The 17,750-nt window shown below is 42.7% G+C and overlaps 1 protein-coding gene across 11 annotated transcripts in view; it reads left to right on the top strand.

The window, feature by feature from the left end:
* The window catches only part of KIF6 (kinesin family member 6), a 220,091-nt gene that overhangs the window by 170,677 nt on the left and 31,664 nt on the right, over positions 1–17,750 (top strand). For 6 of the 11 annotated variants that reach the window (XM_086869391.1, XM_086869422.1, XM_086869431.1 and 3 more), the window contains 3 exons: positions 12,815–12,896; positions 13,873–14,008; positions 15,532–15,620. In XM_086869391.1, coding sequence (XP_086725517.1) covers positions 12,815–12,896; positions 13,873–14,008; positions 15,532–15,620 — 307 coding nt within the window. The remainder of the gene's footprint in view (positions 1–12,814; positions 12,897–13,872; positions 14,009–15,531; positions 15,621–17,750) is intronic. The other 5 variants (XM_086869409.1, XM_086869438.1, XM_086869456.1 and 2 more) reach the window with 1 other exon arrangement.

Genomic DNA, 17,750 nt, shown 5'->3' with positions numbered 1-17,750 from the left:
CAGGAAGACTTCTCTGCTCTGGCTAGCTGGAAAGCAAAGGCGATCTGTGTCTTGTTGTCTGTCTGTGTTGTAGTCAAAACTCCCGATGCAGGGAGGGAGCAAGTACAGTTTCTGATAACAGACTTGGTGCTTCTTTTCCACTCACTTCTACTCTTAGATGAAATTTTAAGAATATGAGATCTGTACCTGGGTTAGGTGGACGAATGGGGATACAATTTAACATTGTAATCAATCCAGGACATCCTAGTAGCCAAATTGTGGTATTCATCACATAAGGTTTCACCTGAGCACAAACATGTGCTTCTTCATCAGACCACACTTTCAAGAATGTTTTACTAACTTGAGTCACCTGTATGACTCCCACACCCATAAGAGGTGTTCCCAGGGTATTCAGAGGCCGTGTAGCGTGCCATGCAAACAAGGGAACAATGGTGACATCTGAACCCGTGTCTAGCGAAACAACTTTCATCACCAAGGTTCCTCCGTCTGTTGCTATCCTTCTCCCTGATGGGACCCCTCTGTCCCACCCCCCGTGGTGCGAGCCTGCTCCTCTCTGGGCACAGGCGGTGGAGGGGGTCCTGGAGTGGATACAACACGGACTCAAAGTATCTAGACACAGGAGGCTCAAACTTGCTGGAATAATCCCGGGTTTATTGTCTGTCGTCCATCTGGGGCAAGAGAGAGCGTAATGCTCTGGGTCTTATCTCTTATACCAGGGGGCAGGGGTGATTAGGGGATGCAGGGAGGTCACAGCCAATGGGAAGGTGGGGGAGGGAAAGAAGGTTCTCAGGTAGGAACTAACATTACACAAACCAGAGGTGAGTTTTACCCTTGGGAGGTACCAAGATTTTTAGATGCACTACAACACCTCACCCTTTTCTGTTATACAAAAATGAGAAACATGGATTTGAGTAAGAGGTAGGTTATTTCAAAAAAAAAAAGGAAACAGAAATTTTTTAAAACATATTCACAGCCAAAGTATGCAGGTCAGGGGCTAGAGTGGTTTCTTCTTGCTCTCTTCAGCGGCGTCTTCTCTTGGAAGCGACAGCCACTTGCTTCTCTTCTCTTCTTGCTGGTGCTGGATTCTTTGGAATAAAAGGTTTTACCCATTTCTGAGGAATCCATCGTGGGCCTGAAGGGGTGGATACACACGCGTAACCACGCCCCCAGGTGACAAGTTCATAGGGACCCTTGGTTTGCCAAGTTTCAGGGTCCCTGATTAACACCGGTGGATGCTGTGACAATTTAAACTGATCACTACTGTTAAAATGCCAAGTTACAGGAGGATTCTTGTTTTCAAATGAGCAGTTTAGGAAGTTAATGGTAAACAGAGCTTTACAGAGTTTCTGTTGGGGAGACATCCACACTGCCTCGCTACCTTGCCTGGCTAGGACTTGTTTGAGTGTCTGGTGTGTACGCTCGATTACAGCCTGACCTGTGGGGGAGTGGGGGATGCCAGTTTTATGTTCCACTCCCCACTGCTGGACAAATTCCAGGAACTCCTTGGATTTATATGCTGGGCCATTATCTGTTTTAATTTCTTTAGGGATTCCCAATATGGAAAAGGCCTGTACTAAGTGTTGTTTAGCATGCACAGACTTTTCTCCTGCATGAGCAGAGGCATACACCGCTCCTGAGTATGTATCAATACTCAAATGTACATACTTAAGGCGACCAAAACTGGGAATGTGAGTGATATCTGTTTGCCACACCTCACAGGTGGGCAATCCTCTGGGATTAACCCCGATGCCTAATGATGGCACTGCCTGGAGCTGACAATTGGGACAGGTAGCCACGATGGCTTTGGCCTGATTCCGTGTCAGCTGGAGCTGACGAATCAGTCCTGGCACATTTTGATGATATTGCTGGTGACTTATTTTTGCCTACTGAAACACATCAGGGAGACATACCTTTTCGGCTGGGGCAGCAAGGGAATCAGCCTTCCAGTTCCCCTCAGCGATTTCACCTGGCAATGGGGTGTGCGATCTTATATGCATCACATAGAAAGGTTGTTCTCTATTCGAGACCAAGTAAATCAGTTTTGAAAGCAATCTAAAGAGATGTTCGTTCTCAATGTCTTTGAGAACTGCCTGTTCTGCTCTGGACACCACTCCTGCTACGTAGGCTGAGTCAGTAACTAAATTAATTGGTTCTGAAAATTTTTCAAAGGCTCTCACGACCGCAGCTAGTTCAGCTATCTGGGGTGACCCCTCTACAAACTCAACATCAGCTTCCCAAAGCTGAGTCTGTGGATTTCTCCAAGTCATCACCGACTTGTTGGATGTCCCAGATGCATCAGTGATCACTGTGAGAGCTTTGAGTGGCCTCCGGCTCCTTTTCTCACGAGGAATGAGATGGAATTCCTCATGAAACAATTTGTGTGATGGTGCATGAACTGAAATTTGCCCACTATAGCTGTCCAGAGCTAACTGGAGGTTAGCATTGCTCTGCAGCAGATGCTCAAACATCTCTTTGGTCAGTCTCTCAGGGGAGTTTTTCCCTTCTCCAGAGAGCCTGACTGGGAGGTGAATACACATAAAGTCACAACCTGCCAGTTCCCGCAGCCTTACCCTGGCCTTTTGAATCAGCTGAGCCATCAGCTCTTGTGGCTTGGTGATAGTTTTGGGTCTTTGATAGGAGAGGAAAACCCATTCTGTTATTAAGAGTGGGTCTCTCTGCCCTTCGGCCCATTGGAATATTAACCCATGTAGGTGTGGCAATTTCCCCAGCACAATAAATTTGAAAGGCAGCTCAGGTTTGAAGCGGTGTGCCTGTCTTTCTGTCAAGGCCTTTTGTGCCTTTTCAATTACAGTTTTTGCTTCAGGAGTCAGCACCCTGGGAGACAGTAACTCTCTCTCCCCTTTTAATAAATTGAGTAGGGGGCCCAGGTCCTCATTGGTGAGACCTAGCTAGGGTCTGACCCAGTTTAGTGACCCGCATAGAGAATGAAGATCTGCTAGAGTTTTAGGATTCCAAATAATTTCCAATTTTTGTGGAACAACAGTCCGTGCTGTAATTTGCAGGCCCAGGTATTTCCAAGGTGGCATCCTTTGAACTTTGTCTTCCTGCAATTGGAATCCAGCAGAGGTTAGAACTTTAACCACTAGGTCAAGGGTATCTTTCAGTATGTTGTTATTGGGACAGCATATTAAAATGTCGTTCATATAATGCAAAATGATAGCCTCTCTCTTTTCAGCACGCACTGAGGACAGCAATGACCCCACATACCACTGGCAGATGAAGGGGCTGGCTTTCATCCCCTGAGGTAATACTGTCCAGTGGTACCATTTCATTGGAGTTTCCCTGTTAATGGTAGGAATGGAAAAGGCAAACCTTGGTGCATCCTCTGGATGCAGGGGAATTTGAAAAAAGCAATCTTTAATATCCAGTACTGCTAGTAGCCAATCTTGTGGTAGCATGGTTGGGGAGGGCATTCCTGGTTGGAGAGATCCCATATCTTGTATTTTTTTGTTTATTTCTCTTAAGTCTTGAAGGAGACGTCATTTATCTTTCCCTGGCTTTTTATTACAAACACCGGGGAATTCCAAGGGCTGGTTGTTTCTACTATGTGTTCCTTAGCCAATTCTTCTTCCACTAATTTTTCTAGCGCCCCAAGTTTTTGTTTGCTGAGAGGCCACTGGTTCACCCAAATTGGATCATTATCTAGCCAAGATAATTTTTGGACAGGACGCTCTACAGTGGCCCCTATCAAAAATCCTGAGGTGTCTCAGGAATAGTGAGTTTTACCCCCCACTGCAACATGGTATCTCTTCCCCCACAAGGGGCACTTGTAGTCAACTACAAAAGGTCGGACACTAGCTATCCTACCGTCCGGACCTTCGATCTGGACGATATCTCTAGCAATTTTTGCCAGTTTCAGCCCTCCAACACCCTGTATTTTTCCTGCCACTGGTTGTAGTTCCCAGTGTGAGGGCTACACCTTTTCCGGTATGATGGTCACATCTGCCCCAGTGTCAATTAACCCTTCTACATGGAGATGTTCTGATTTATGTGTTAAATTGCATCCTATAATTGGCTTGTTTTCACCCACTACTTCTGCCCAGTAAACTCCTGGTGCTTTGTCATCTACTGGGACTTCTGTTGGAACAGGGATTACTTGGGCTATTACCTGCCCTTTGTCTATATAGAAAGGTGTTTGGGGGCACCTAGCTAAGAGAGTGAGGTGTGTTAGGTCTCCCGTGATTGTCATGGGAGCCACCTCAATCTCTATTGGTGTGTGTGCTGTGTCTCCAATAACAAAATACCTACTATCCAGTCCAGCCAGGTCTTGTGAATTATCCTGCAAATCTACTCCCACGACAGTCCAGCGGTCAGATCTGAAACAAAAAGCTTTAGAAGTTACAAGTCTGAATCGCTTTTGCGGTTGCCAGACCTTATTAGGCAAACGTTTTTCACAATTGTATTTTTGCAGTTTTTCACCCCCCTTCCCCCTTTTTATTAAAGGACAGAGATTCGTTTCCACTTCATTTATGTCTGCGCACTGAATGGATAAGCGCTGTGATGTAAGTTTTTTGGCAAGCTGGTATCCGTGTGTTTCTGTTGTTTTAAAGGACAGTTTTTAGCAAAGTGTCCCGGTTTTCTGCAATAAAAACAAATTCGCTGTTGATGGTCAGACGTCATCTGTTCATTCCTTGTCTCAGATGAAACTGCAGCAACAGGTCTTGGGGTGGTCCAGGGAAGTCTCTTTTCCTGTGAAAACGTCTCTGCTTTCCTTGCACAGGCTGCTGACATCTGTGCAAGGGTCGGAGGGGGATCCACAGGCAAACCTAAAATAATTCTACGGCAAGATTCATTAGCATTTCTCTGAGCAAGTTCCTTGACTAACTCTGTCTGTACTACAGGATCTTCTACTTGACGGGAGACTTGTTCTCTTAATCGGTCTAAGAATTGCAGGAATCCTTCTGAGGGCATTTGTTTTACATTAATATAACTGCCCTTGGTGTCAGCTGTAGGTAGCTGTGTGAAAGCCTTTTCTGCAGCTGTAGTGATTTTATCTATCACAGCTTTTGGCAATGCCCTAGTTTGGTCCTCAGGTTTTTCCCATACTCCTTCACCACATAAATGCTCTAAAGTAATAGGATTATTTAATAAATCTACATATTGGTGATTAGTTTTTAATAATTCCACCAGTATGTTTTTTAGAAATCGCTTCCACGTGTTTTCCCATAATTCAATTTCAGATGGTGTAAGCAAACACCTAAAAAGATCTTTAATGTCTGTAGGAACTAAATCATTTGAGGTTAATGTTGTTTTAACAATGCTTTTAAATATTTCACTATTACGGCCAAATTCTCTTTGTACTTTGCAAATTTCTTTTTTGTCTTGGTATGAAAACGGTTTGTAAGTACGGTTTTGAGGTCTTGTTCCAGTAAAAGTCACCAGGGCAGCAGTAGGGAAAAAGGCTGAGTCACAATCATTTTGTTCTCCATTCCCAGGAGTTGCATTGAACTGGCAGGGGGGAGAGGCTTGTCTTGCCCGGATATCGGGAAGGCTCGTATTTCCCCATCCCCCAGGGGCACCATGCGGCTCCACACTGGGAGCAGGCTGAGGGGATCCAGCCTTCCATCCCCCGGGGCGTCCCCTGGGGCCATCAGGGCAATTTGCAGCAGCACAACCACACCCGCCTTTGGAATGTGGTGAGGCAACCTCACCTCCCTGCTCGGTCTCGGGCCCGCCCCCTGGACTGTGGGAACTGGGAGGGGCTCCGCCCCTCACCCCCCACTCGGCCCAGCCCCCAGCCCCGCCCCTGGCTTCCACCCCATCTCCGCCCCCAGCCCCGCCCCCGCATCCGTCCAAGTGCTGAAAAGCAGTAGGTTTATTTGGTTTTGCCCCCCAATAGCGGCAATGTAAGCATCACCTGAGGGGTTCCCATTGATGCCAAACCACCATCCCCTCTATATTTGATCCCTTGTCTAAGGACCCTGGCTTTAAAGGGTAAGGGTATCAGCTGTGCCTTTTGGAATTCAAACGGGTGGTCTCAACATTTGCACCATTATCCCAATATTGCCTACATATCTGCATCAATCAATCTGGGCAAAACAAAAATGCCTTGATATGGATGATCTCCTTATCAGCAGGGCACTAAGTCAATGCCCCAAGGGTCCATGTGCCGTTGATGGAATGACCTGTTGTCTCAGTTTTGGAAGACAGGTGTCTGCTAGGGAGGGCAGGAGCCTCCCCTGGAATGAAAATGTAGACCCCCCCCTCCGAATTACTATAATTCTCAAATTAAGGGCTCTCCGGCAGAGATCTGGGGATAGGAATAACAGTTCTTTACTAGTATGTATAATGAGGCAAACAACAATAACTACAGCATTAGCAAGAAAACAGAACCAGGGACCCCGTGACAGCCTTCTCAGCCGAGACAGGAAGGGATGGAGGAGAGGCTTTGCTTCACAAACCCCCTCGGGCAGGCAGTCCCGGTGCTCCTGCAGGGCTCTGAGGAACAGTCGGCTGGAACAGCAGGGATGAGCTGAGATCTTGGGCTGGTGGCTGCGGTGTATCAGCAGCTCTGCGGCAGTGCTTGGCACTGTCACACGTCCCGGCAGGACAGGGGGTGCAAGGCCACCAACGAAGAGGGAAGGAGAAGCAGCAGCTCCGTCTGGGCGATGGCTCAATTCCCTTCTCCCCACAGCAACAGCTCTCCGCCCAAAGTGTCCTTCTCTGAAGCTGAAGAAGCCCGACAAACTGTTCCCGCCCTCTTCTTTTCCTGCCTCTCTTCCCCCCCCCGGGCCCAGATGAACTCTTTTGTGTTTTCTCAAGCACTCACCAAGTACCTGCAGTCCGGTTTCCCCGCAACTGTTAAATTTCACAGTTTTAACTTTTAATTTAACTGGTAAAAATTTCACAGGTGAGCCAGAACTAAAAGGAGGACACCTAACCCCCAACACCTGTACATCTGTGTTTTTCAGGGATACTTCTACTCCGGTTTCCAGGTTCACCCTGGCGCTGCCTGCTGTTGCTGAGTGGAGGATGTCCAGGCAGCCGCCTTGTTGTGAGAGAACGTTTGTGCCATTGTGCGTCCCCCTTTTGCGCTCTGTCTCTCGTTTCCCATCTTTTTTGCGTCTCGACCTGCACTCGCTGGCCCAGCGCCCATACGTGTCACATCTACCGCAGTTTCCTAGAAAACCGGTAGATGTCGCTGTTGCCATACTTTGTTTATGGCTTTAAGTCGGCACTGAACTTTCATGTGACCAGGTCTACCACAGTTGAAACACTTTCAAGTAGAGCTAGCTTTTCCTTGTTGAACCAGTGGTTTAAGGGGAGCTGCCATAGCTTTCACTAGGTAAATGGCTTTTTCCTTGTGAGTTCTCACTCTTGAACAGGCTTCTATTATATCTAACAAATTTGCCGTGTGTGGTAACAATTGCAAAATTCTCTTACTGGCAGGACTGGCATTCTCTACAGCCAACTGCATACCTAGGACAGTTTTTACCTCGGGGAACATTTCTGGAATTCGATCAACTGCACTTCTAAGGTGATCTAAAAAATTAATGAAAGTGTCCTTTGATTCTTGTTTAATAGTTGTATAGGATGGTGACAGAAGTCCCATGTTTGAAACAGAATGGAATGCTTTCTGTGCTAGCTTCTGTGACTGTTGCAAAATCGCTGTATGTAACTGTGCCTGAGTTGGTGGATCCACAAAAGGCCCTTTCCCCAATAGCATGTCAGGAGTGGTAAGCTGCCGTGCGTCCCCTTGAGGGTGCCCAAGATTTTCAACCCTGTCAGCGTCCACCCGTCTTTCCCAATCTGCCCGCCATAGCAGTCTCTGTGTAGGCTTTAAAAAGGTGTCTGCCATCTTTTTACAATCAAACAGAACCATTAAACCGCTAGTAAAATTGTGGTTCAGCAAGGTCTGCACGTAAGAATTAGCTAGTCCATATTGCATTACAGCTTTTTATCCCTCTCTGACGAGCTTCCAATCCAATCCTATCCACTGGTGCTGGTTTGGATTACCCGGGGCAGAGACTACTCGGAACTCTTGTGCAATAAACTCACTCTCGATCAGGGCTTCCTGTATAATTCCCTGCCACCGCCGAGCTGAATCGGCATCTGATGCGGAGGGGCCGTGAACACTGCTTCGGGCTTTCCTCCCACTTCTGCTGATGAGTCAGAGGGTCAGACAGCCTTTGCATACCACGATAACAATCGTAATCAAAGTCCTGCCGCACTTTCTCCCTTTCAGCCTCTTTCTCTCGCTGTTTTCTCTGCCTGCCAAACTGCTTCAACCTCGGGAATGACAGTGCTGCCAGACCTTTTATCAGGGCTATCACCTTTGGAAAACCAGCCTTTGCGATTCTCATAGTCCTTGCGGTCCGGAGAATCAGCACCACGATCAGCTGATCTCACGTCTGATCTCTCGCTTTTTCTCCCTTCCGCTCTCAGCAGCGATCTGTTTTTTTCTCTTTCCTTCATTTGCTGATCTGTCAAGGATCTGAGCTCATCTAATCCTCTCTGCTGCTGCTTATGCACTTCCTTTTCAAAGCAGCGCAAACGTTCTGCATGTGAATAACCACCATGTACATTTGAATACCTGCCACGGTCGTGCTGAGTTGAATCAGGCGGCAAAGGGAGAAGCAGGGGGGGAAAGACTCACCCCCTGCTGCTATTGTGAACTCTTCAGGGAATACCATTGGGCATTTCGAGGGTAATACCGACGCTTCTCTGTGGAGAGAGGGCAGGGGAACCTGCACATCTACTTCCATATTTTCTGGTTCTGGTGCAGGCTGCAGAGCCGGTATGGGCTTTTGCTCCACATTGCTATTGTCTGAAACCTCCTGTTGAGCCTGTAACTGGCTCCAGGGGTGCAGAAGGTAAGGACGGTATAATAGGTTCCTCCACACTGAAGAGTTCTCGTGCAAATGCTGGGAAAGCAGCCATGGGATTCTCTGCCTCCAAAGCAGCAACAGCTCCTGCTGCACCTGTTCATTCTGCTTTTAACTCTCTTAGCACTGTGAGCAAGGACTTCCACATTGTGCTAAGTCCCTTGGTTTCTTTTGCCCCATCACTCATGGCATCCCAGAGGAGCACTCCCAGCCTCTCCCCCTCGAGGATGTTGAAAACACTCTTGGTGGTGCCAAAACCCCCTCTCTCCTGACCCCATTTTAACAGTCTTTTTAAGATTACTGGGTCTTATTTAATTGCTCTCTTAGAGAGAATATGCTGGAGGATGTTTTGTGTGACATGCTTTTCTTTTGACAGAGTCTTCCCCATCCTCTCCACCGCCCGGCGCTCACCTTTTCCAGTGTATCCACTACAGCATATTTTTTTTTCTGGAGCTTTTCTCCCGGGAAGCCTCCCCTTGAGGCTGCTCCACTGTGGAGCTGTCCTCTGAGTCCACCTGTTACAGTCCAGCCGTGGCAGTCTCCAACCGGGATCTTTGTTGTAGTCCCAACCTCAGGATCTCGTCCAGGGAAGCCGCAGGGTTCTGGGGACCAGCATGGAACACCAACAAGATGGGTGTCTGTTCATGAAACCATTTATTCAGCATGGAACAACTCAGATCCAGAACAGAGAGCCCCGAACAAAGGCAGGGTGATGGGTTTTGAGGGACAGAACTAGGGTGGAATTCAGGGTCAGGAACCACTAGAAACACAGCAATGGAGAAACCCCTAGGGACTCAAACCTAATCAGAACTCCTGGGCCGCCCTTCACAAGATGTTTGGGGTGGGGTAACTTCATCCAGGGCTCACACTGCCCATCCCCCAACACAGGGGGTCAAAATTCACACACATGGCTTACAGCCATGCCTCTTCTTTAACAATGCTTGTCTGAAACTAACTCTTTGCCTCCCTGAGGCATCTCACAACAGGCCTTCGACCTTTTCATTCTGCAGGACTCCCTTCAAAGTTCAAAGGGTATGGGTTTGCTTCATATCGGGGAGCTATCATCAAGTTGCTAGGGTCACGAACGTGCGTGAGCTTGGGACCTGTGAGCTGATGCCTTAAGTTTTCAGTTTTTTCTGTTCTTTGGTGTGCAGCTTTTATTCAGGGTTACTAGGATCTTTTTATAGGGTGATGAAGAAAAAACAATCCTATTCCAGTTGGGGATTCAAGGACAATTTTTTCAAACTTCAGGCTCAAAGTATAAACAATGTGAAAAGGAGGGTGGGCAAGCAGAACTCCTGTATGTAAATGGACGGGAGCATATAAAAATGTGAGATCTCGTGACTAGGTTCTCCTTTTGCTTCCATCTTGGAGCCATCCAAGCAGAGCCCTGACTGTAGCCCTGGTACTGCCAGGGTGTGGCCTTTGAAGGCCTCAATAAATATCCTTTATTCCTCTTAACTCCATCTAGCCTCTGTTACAGCTCCCTCAAGGTATCAGAGCAATGAACCAATATGATTTCACAGAAGCCGTTTATTGTTTACATTATGCACTTATTTATAGATTCTAAAACTACTGTTCACATGATCACACATTTCTTGATTGGTGCCTCTATTCTGTCCACATGCTGAGCACGCACTTCTCAGGTTTTGTGATTGGTTACAGTCCAGGTGTTCAACAGCCTTCTGTTATCTGGTTTGTGTGGTCTTTTTGTGTGTGTGTGTGGTTTTTTGTGTTTTCTTTCTTATTTTTGATCAATTTATGTTTCAGCAACCTTGAGGAATTCCAGAGGGTCTGATAAGAAATTCTACAGATGGTTTGGCTGGAGCACACTATCCCCTAAGTTGCTTAGATACATTGCTACAGCACCCTTTTTATGATAAAGGTTTTCATTTCATGCAAAAGGCTTTGTTATCATTTCTGAAGGTAACGTGCAATCAAATAATCCCTTCTACAGCATGTAATCAGCATAAAAAACTGCATTCTTTTGCTGTTTTTATATACAAGTGACAAAATTTTGCCTAAGTTTGACTGACCTTTCAGAGCTAATATAAAAATATTTTTCCAAGTACTCTATAAACTAATAAACTGAGGAAGGAAACTTATACTCTGGCTTGTATCACTCTGTAACAACTAGCAGAATGCAATGATGTTTTCATGTAGGAAAGTCCTCACTCCAGAAACAGCATTAACATTTTAAGATGTTACTCTCTTCCGCCCTATATTATTTCCCTTCTTTATAAGGGGTTAGACCTGCTACCTCCTGAACTCAGACATGGTCACAGATTGTGCAAATAGGACAAATGCACTTCAGTGTGCTCAGGAGAGTCCCCTTTAACCTGAAATTTGCTCACTCTAGGTCTGGCTGGAATATTCATGGAAACATAATAAGGATTCTTACATGGTCTGTGAGCATGGCTCACTTGGGAGCCAGTAACTCCCTAGATCATTTCAGTCTGTTTCACAAGAGCACATTTCCCTCAAGCCTGGCTGCTGTGTGTTCATGAAGTTCAGAAAAGCATGAAGCCTCAGGAGTTCTGCAATGAGTGTCTCCAGACAAGTTCCATCTCTAACTCTGTGCTTTCCCACATTATGTCTTCTCTTGGGGATGTGACAAATCAGAAAATCCTCATCCTTTGTATTCATGGAAAGGTTTGCTCCTTTCCTTGAAGGTTCTGGCATGGTTATTATGACCTTTCTACTATATGTTGTGTTCAGGTGTAACTTGTTATACGATGTCACTGTTGTAGCATCTCTTCTGCCTCCTGTTTTGTTTGTTCACTTTAACATTTCAAGCAATTTACATTTTTATCTTTTAAGGTACCCTCCCCACCACAAATGTATTTACCCTATCCTTCTTTGCAGTCACATGCAGCAAGGCCTTTCAGTGTATAAAATGAGACTTGTGCATGGACTTTGTCCACCTTGACTGTCTGTATTAACATGCTTGAACTAAGTAATGAAATCAAATGCTTTCAACATCATCTGTATTAAGTTACAGGATGCTACTACAAAAGATTAATGGTTTCAGCTGGTGTGGTGACAGGCAGAGAAGGGCCATGGCTGCCCTCTTGTTCCAGATAGAATTCTTCTCCTTGAAGAGAGGGTCTGCTCCTCAGGCCTTGTGGCAGACTGACATAGATTTTATTTTCTTGGCCGAAATAAGAGTTGGGGTGGAAACCTGCATGTATTGTACAGCAAAACTTGGGGGATTTTTTTATTTTTTTTCATTAAAAAGGTCAAGCATGTTTTCTTGGGAATCTAAAACTCTTCTCATTCATCCCAAAAACAGCAGCTGTTGTAACATTAGTAGGTAACTTTGCATTTCCTTTCACCACTGAAGATAAAAACCATGATGGAAAGACTATTTTACCATCTCTCATAACAAGCATAATAACTAGCTCTGTTACAGGATAGGGAAATCATAAGCTGCTTCCTTAGGCTCACTTAGGCTACTCTTAAGGTATTTCCTAAGTTCTCCTTTACCTTGAAAATTTTCTCACATAGTTTCAGGATATTTTCCTTATTTATACTAATATCTGAATTTATTGCTTTTCAAAGTTAATGTCTCTTTCAAGAGCTACTGCTGTCTCTTCTTTTTGCAACAGCTTCTGGTCTTTTTTGTTGCCAAAACTGTTGCAAAAAGTGGTTGAATGCATTGGATAGTGTTTTATGCCAAATATGAATGTTTAACTTGCTTTTATTTATATCTAAAATTAATGTTCCAGTCTTTAATGATGAAAAAAACCCAATTATAAGCAATTTGATTCAAATCACTAGTTATTGACTATGTCCTCTACTAAGTAAGGCCTAAATAAGGAATTTGAAGAAACATTTCCAGAAGAGAGAAATGGTTAATGACCCCCATTTCATTAGCTACCTCTTAAAAGCTAGGTTATTTTCAAATTAGAAGTTGCATCTTTGGACACTATATAGTCATTGCTTAAATGTGATCCTTTATCCTATAGCTGTTTCAAATCCTTCTGAAGAACTAACATTTGATCTAGTAGAAGAGAATCTTCGAATGCAAATTGAAGAAGAAAAAAAAAGGTATTTGTTCTGCCTTAGATTTCTATTATCCTTCAGAAGATAAATTATACTGATAGTATATTCCAATTACAATTCTGCACAGACAGCTACCCTCAGGGTTTTCTCTGACATTTTAAAAATATCAGCTTTGTGGTTCACCGATAGTTTTTAAATTTGTGTATATGCTGTTGGTCTGTCTGTTGGTGCCACAGTAGATGAGAGAGGAAAATTTATGCTTGAGCTAAAGGTTAAAAATAAATAAAAACAGCTTAATGTCCTCCCTGGGGATGTTTGCAAATTGTTGTTTGAATCCAAATGTATTGTGAGCCTTTTGGGCTGATTCAGAAAAGTCCTGCCTTTCTTGACCTAAAGAAAACCTTTAGGTAATACAGAACTCACTAAGTGTAAATAATATGCAGAATACACATTGGTTAACAGATCCTTGCTCTACTGTCACTGTTGCCAGGAGGATAAAAAAAAATAGATGCAAGGATATCAGTATGGAGTATTTTGCTAGCATTTACGTTATTCACAATCTCTGAGGAAACTTCTGGCTCATTCATACTCCTGGTAAATCTCCAGGTGTCTAATAGCTAAGAGGGTAATGAAGCTTCCATCTGACAGGGGAACCAGTCTCAGGTCCTATCTAAATCCAAGATACCAGTTATTTATTAATGATAACATGTTGAGAATTCAAAATAAATAATTTTCATAGTTGATTGAACCTGTATTTTAACTGTTAATCAATGTTGATCGTACTTGAATTTCACTATCTTCTTTATGAAATAAAAGTTCGTTGGAATAAGTTTCTTGCACTTACTGTCCCATGAAGCTTTCATAAAATATGAGTTGTTTCTGTCTACCATCTGTGTTCTCTGCATCTCTGATTATTATACATTATTTTATAGTTTAAATTTCTAACTGTTCTAAGTAGGATTAACCTTTGTTCAGATATACCTTGGAAAATTTGTCATGCACTTTCTTCTTCTCACATTAGCTATAAAAGAGTGTACAGCTGCTTCAAAGGGCTGAAGGTAGAGATTGAGCACCTGCAGCTTCTTATGGAAAAATTGAAGATGAAGGTGCAAAAAGACTTTGAAGTCTGGTGGTCTGAAGAGGCAAAAAAAATCCAGGTATGAAATAATTTTGTATTTCTTCCATTTTCATGTAAATATAACATCTTCAATAATTTCCTAAAGAAGCAGTTAATTGACTGGACAGAAAGGAGTATGAAGGATGGGATTCAGGGTCTGGTTCAACTGTGCTTGTGCCAATGTAAATTGGACAAAGGTAATGTGAATTATACTTGTGTGAAGCTCTAAAAATTAGACAAATGCATTTTTTCCTGCTCTATTTTCCATTTTTATGTTCTCCCAAACAACTTGTTTAATAGGGAAGAATGGGCCCAAAATGCCAACAACTTTGAAAGAACATTATCAGATTGCAAAAAATAATCTTTTTTACTGCTAGCAAAGCAATGATTTCATCAGGTTTTTTTGTAGCAAATATAGTTACTTTTTAGCTTCCTTTGCTCACAAAGACTCCAGTAACCTTTCAGCTTCCCTAGGCTCCCAGAGGGTCAGCAGCTCCCAGCACAGTGTTTCCTCATTCTCTAGCTGAAGTCCACCAGTGTTTTAAGGAGAGAGTGCTCTAATGCAATGACTTGTGTAAAAATGAACTAAAGAACTGTCATTTTAAGCAGTGTGTTAGAAGTTGATAACACAGTCAGTCTCAAAACTACACTTTATTGAAACAACCTAGCTTTCTTGGGCTTCCCTTCTGACACTTTTTTAATGACTTGCAATGTCACTACATTGCAACTCACAACAAAGCTCTGTCATGAAATGTACATCAGCCCTGTGAAAATGAATGCTGGATGCAGTCCATTCCATATAATTTGTTATTAACTGCAAGAGAAGATTTACTCCTTGAGGAGAAGTTGTTACAAACAAAGAAAGTTTTAGTCTATATTTTGGTTAATTCTTGTGAGTATAAATTTTAACTGTATTTTCAAGAAAATGGCCTAAAATAAATACAGAACTTAACATGGGGAATTTAGTTATCCATACAGTGCCGCCTAAGTAGCTTAACTGAAAGTTAGCATTACCAAATACTTTTCCAGTTAAAATCCCTAACCATATTACTGGCAAAGTGGATGACATTTTAGTCACCCTCCTGTCTAAATATTAAGGTTTTTCAAAGCACTGCAAGTAATATTCTTGAATCCATTGCAGCAGATTTTTCTCTGTTCCTTAAAAGGAGAGTTTCAGGATTCAACCTCTCATAATTCATCAGTAGAAGATTAGAAAACTGGAAAATGTAATTGGGATTGATTTCTTAGATCTTGACCTATCTATACATCTGAGCTCCCTAAGAAACTGAAATCAGTGAATATATGCTATTACATATTAAAAACCTGTATCTTGAGCTTGAAAATACTTGAACTAATAATAAAAATACATGAACTAATCCTAAATACTTTTCTCTTTGTTCAGAAGACTTTGTTTGTGCAAGTGGAGAAAATACTGTGTGATTTAGACTCTGTGTTTTCTGAATGAGTCATTGTTTACCTTGTTATTGCTGAAATTTATAGGCCAATATGAAACACTTTTAAAAAATCTTATTCTCCTAATTTTGTTTATCAATCTAAACCCAGCAGGAAAAGCCAGAGATGGTTACTTCACCAAATACTGCCACTGTTTATCCACAGTTTATCAGATCCTCGCAGCATCTATCACCTAACAGGTAAATTGTTTATTTTTCTCTTCCTTCCTTACATGGGAGAAAATGCAGTTTTAGTAGAAGTGCAGATGTCCAAAATGCTTTTGCAAATATTGCACTGAAACACTGTATTTTCAGTTACAACAGAAATGATTGTGTAGAAAATGAAATGTTATCATTCAGTTATTTGGAAGTCCTATTGAAAGTAGGATCTCAGTTCTTTTGATTTGTTGGTCTTGGAAACTTGGAAACCTTTCTTTAGGGGCCCCACGACAGCTAAGAAAGGCAAGCCTGTTATCAGTCAATTTTGCTGTATGAGGAGACTATATCTCCTTTGGGATGTATGCAGGGGACTTCAAACCAAAAAAAAATTAAATTTTTTTTTTTCATATATATACTAGATAGACTTGCTACTGAAAAATGCCATGGTACTACATTTATGCAGCATATTATTCCACAATGATATTGTATTTGATATTATAAGGTGCTGATGTATCATCTATAGGAGAAAAATGTGATCATCTTGGTTGTTGCATCAACAGTCACCTCTGATTTCAAACCCTCTAATTTAAATTTGCATTAATAGGCTGTTCATAGCCATGAGGGTGCAAGAAACCACATACCTGACTCTGCAGGTTTCCATATTCAAGGACAATAAATGGAGATGTTCTCTCCCCTTCCCTCTTCCTTTCTCCCTCCTTCTTCCTCTTTCCCTCCCCACCTTTCTCTTGCTCTCTTTTTCTGCCTCTCTCTCTTCTCATTATGCAATTAATATTTCTCTGATGAGTGGCTTTACCTACATTTTTATGACAGTAATCTGCATAAATGATGTTTCCTGCTTTTCAGCAAACATAATATCTCCTACATGCCATTAAATAATGAATAGTGAATTTTCTTAAAACTGTAAAATAGCTTCTGTTTTATTTTACACTCTTATGTATCTGTAGTAAATGTTCCATAATCAGTACAGAAAAGGATAGTCATAGTCCTCTAAAGTCTTCTGAGAAGACATTTTCAGTTCTCTCAAACTTCTGAAAACCAACTTCAGCCTTCTCTGCTTTGCTTTGGTTCTTATTCTGTGTCCTCTCTAGTTTTAGGCATTAATCACTTTGCAAATTGTTGGCAGATTTTAGGCTGAATCCATGCTGTTCATTTCTGGTCTCAGGCTGAAGGTTACTTGACCCAGAGAGACGCTGATGGAACAGAACATGAGAGCCTTTTTGGTCTAGCTTAGCACAAATTTGGCCAAATTAGTTCAAGAAATCCATGACTGTCACTTTCTTTAACTTTGTACTGTACTTTGAACTAAGCGCCTCTTTCACAACCTCTCTGTCCCGCTGATTTTGGGAGCAACCAATTTCAGTTGCTGTGCTGATGCATCGCTCAGGAGAGCAATACTTTTTGCAATCCAATTAAAAATTCTAGAACTAAACATAATGGTAATGCTCAGGCACTTTCCAGTGCAATGAGAGACTGGCCTTCAGCAGTGGTGAATCTCCTCCTTTCTCTACCCTATCTCAGAAACAAAATTGCATAACTGGTTTCTTTATGGTTTTTTTAAGATTTTATATCAAATGCCTTTACAGTTCATGTTTGTTACTGGAGGACAAGTCTAAGAAAAGTCCATCTGGCATTTTGACTAGAATGGGGAAAGGTGCATGTTTGCTTTCAGCTGCCAAGCTTGCTTCAGAGTCCTGTACAGGTGATTTCGTGCAAAAAGCACATGTTCTTTACAGCAAAGCGTTTCTCTCTGTCTAGGTAATGGCATATTGGCTGAGGCTGACTAGATGATCCTTGCATAAATATTACAGACACAGAATCTTTATCTTCTGGAACTAAAATTGTATAGGGAGTTGGGATGAATGTAGTTTTATTTTCCCATCTCTATCAATATTCTTGCAATAATCTTTAAAAGTCAAGCATTTTTTCCTTCCTATTTGATCTTATTTTATGTTAGGCTGTTTAAACATATTTTACTCAGGTACATTTCTAGTGGCATGTATATGGAAGTAGACACGCTATTTCTGCTTTTTCTGAAGCAGGAGCTGCAGGCTTAATATCCCACTGTGCATGAAAATTTACATTTTCCCCTACCTGAGTCAATAACATTTTATAGAGTAATGGCTTCAAATTTCACAGACTTTAAAAGGACAA

The sequence above is a fragment of the Cyanistes caeruleus genome, chromosome 2, assembly GCF_971803275.1.
Source record: "Cyanistes caeruleus chromosome 2, bCyaCae1.hap1.1, whole genome shotgun sequence".
NCBI lineage: Eukaryota > Metazoa > Chordata > Aves > Passeriformes > Paridae > Cyanistes > Cyanistes caeruleus.
This window is presented reverse-complemented; position numbering and strand designations above follow the sequence as displayed.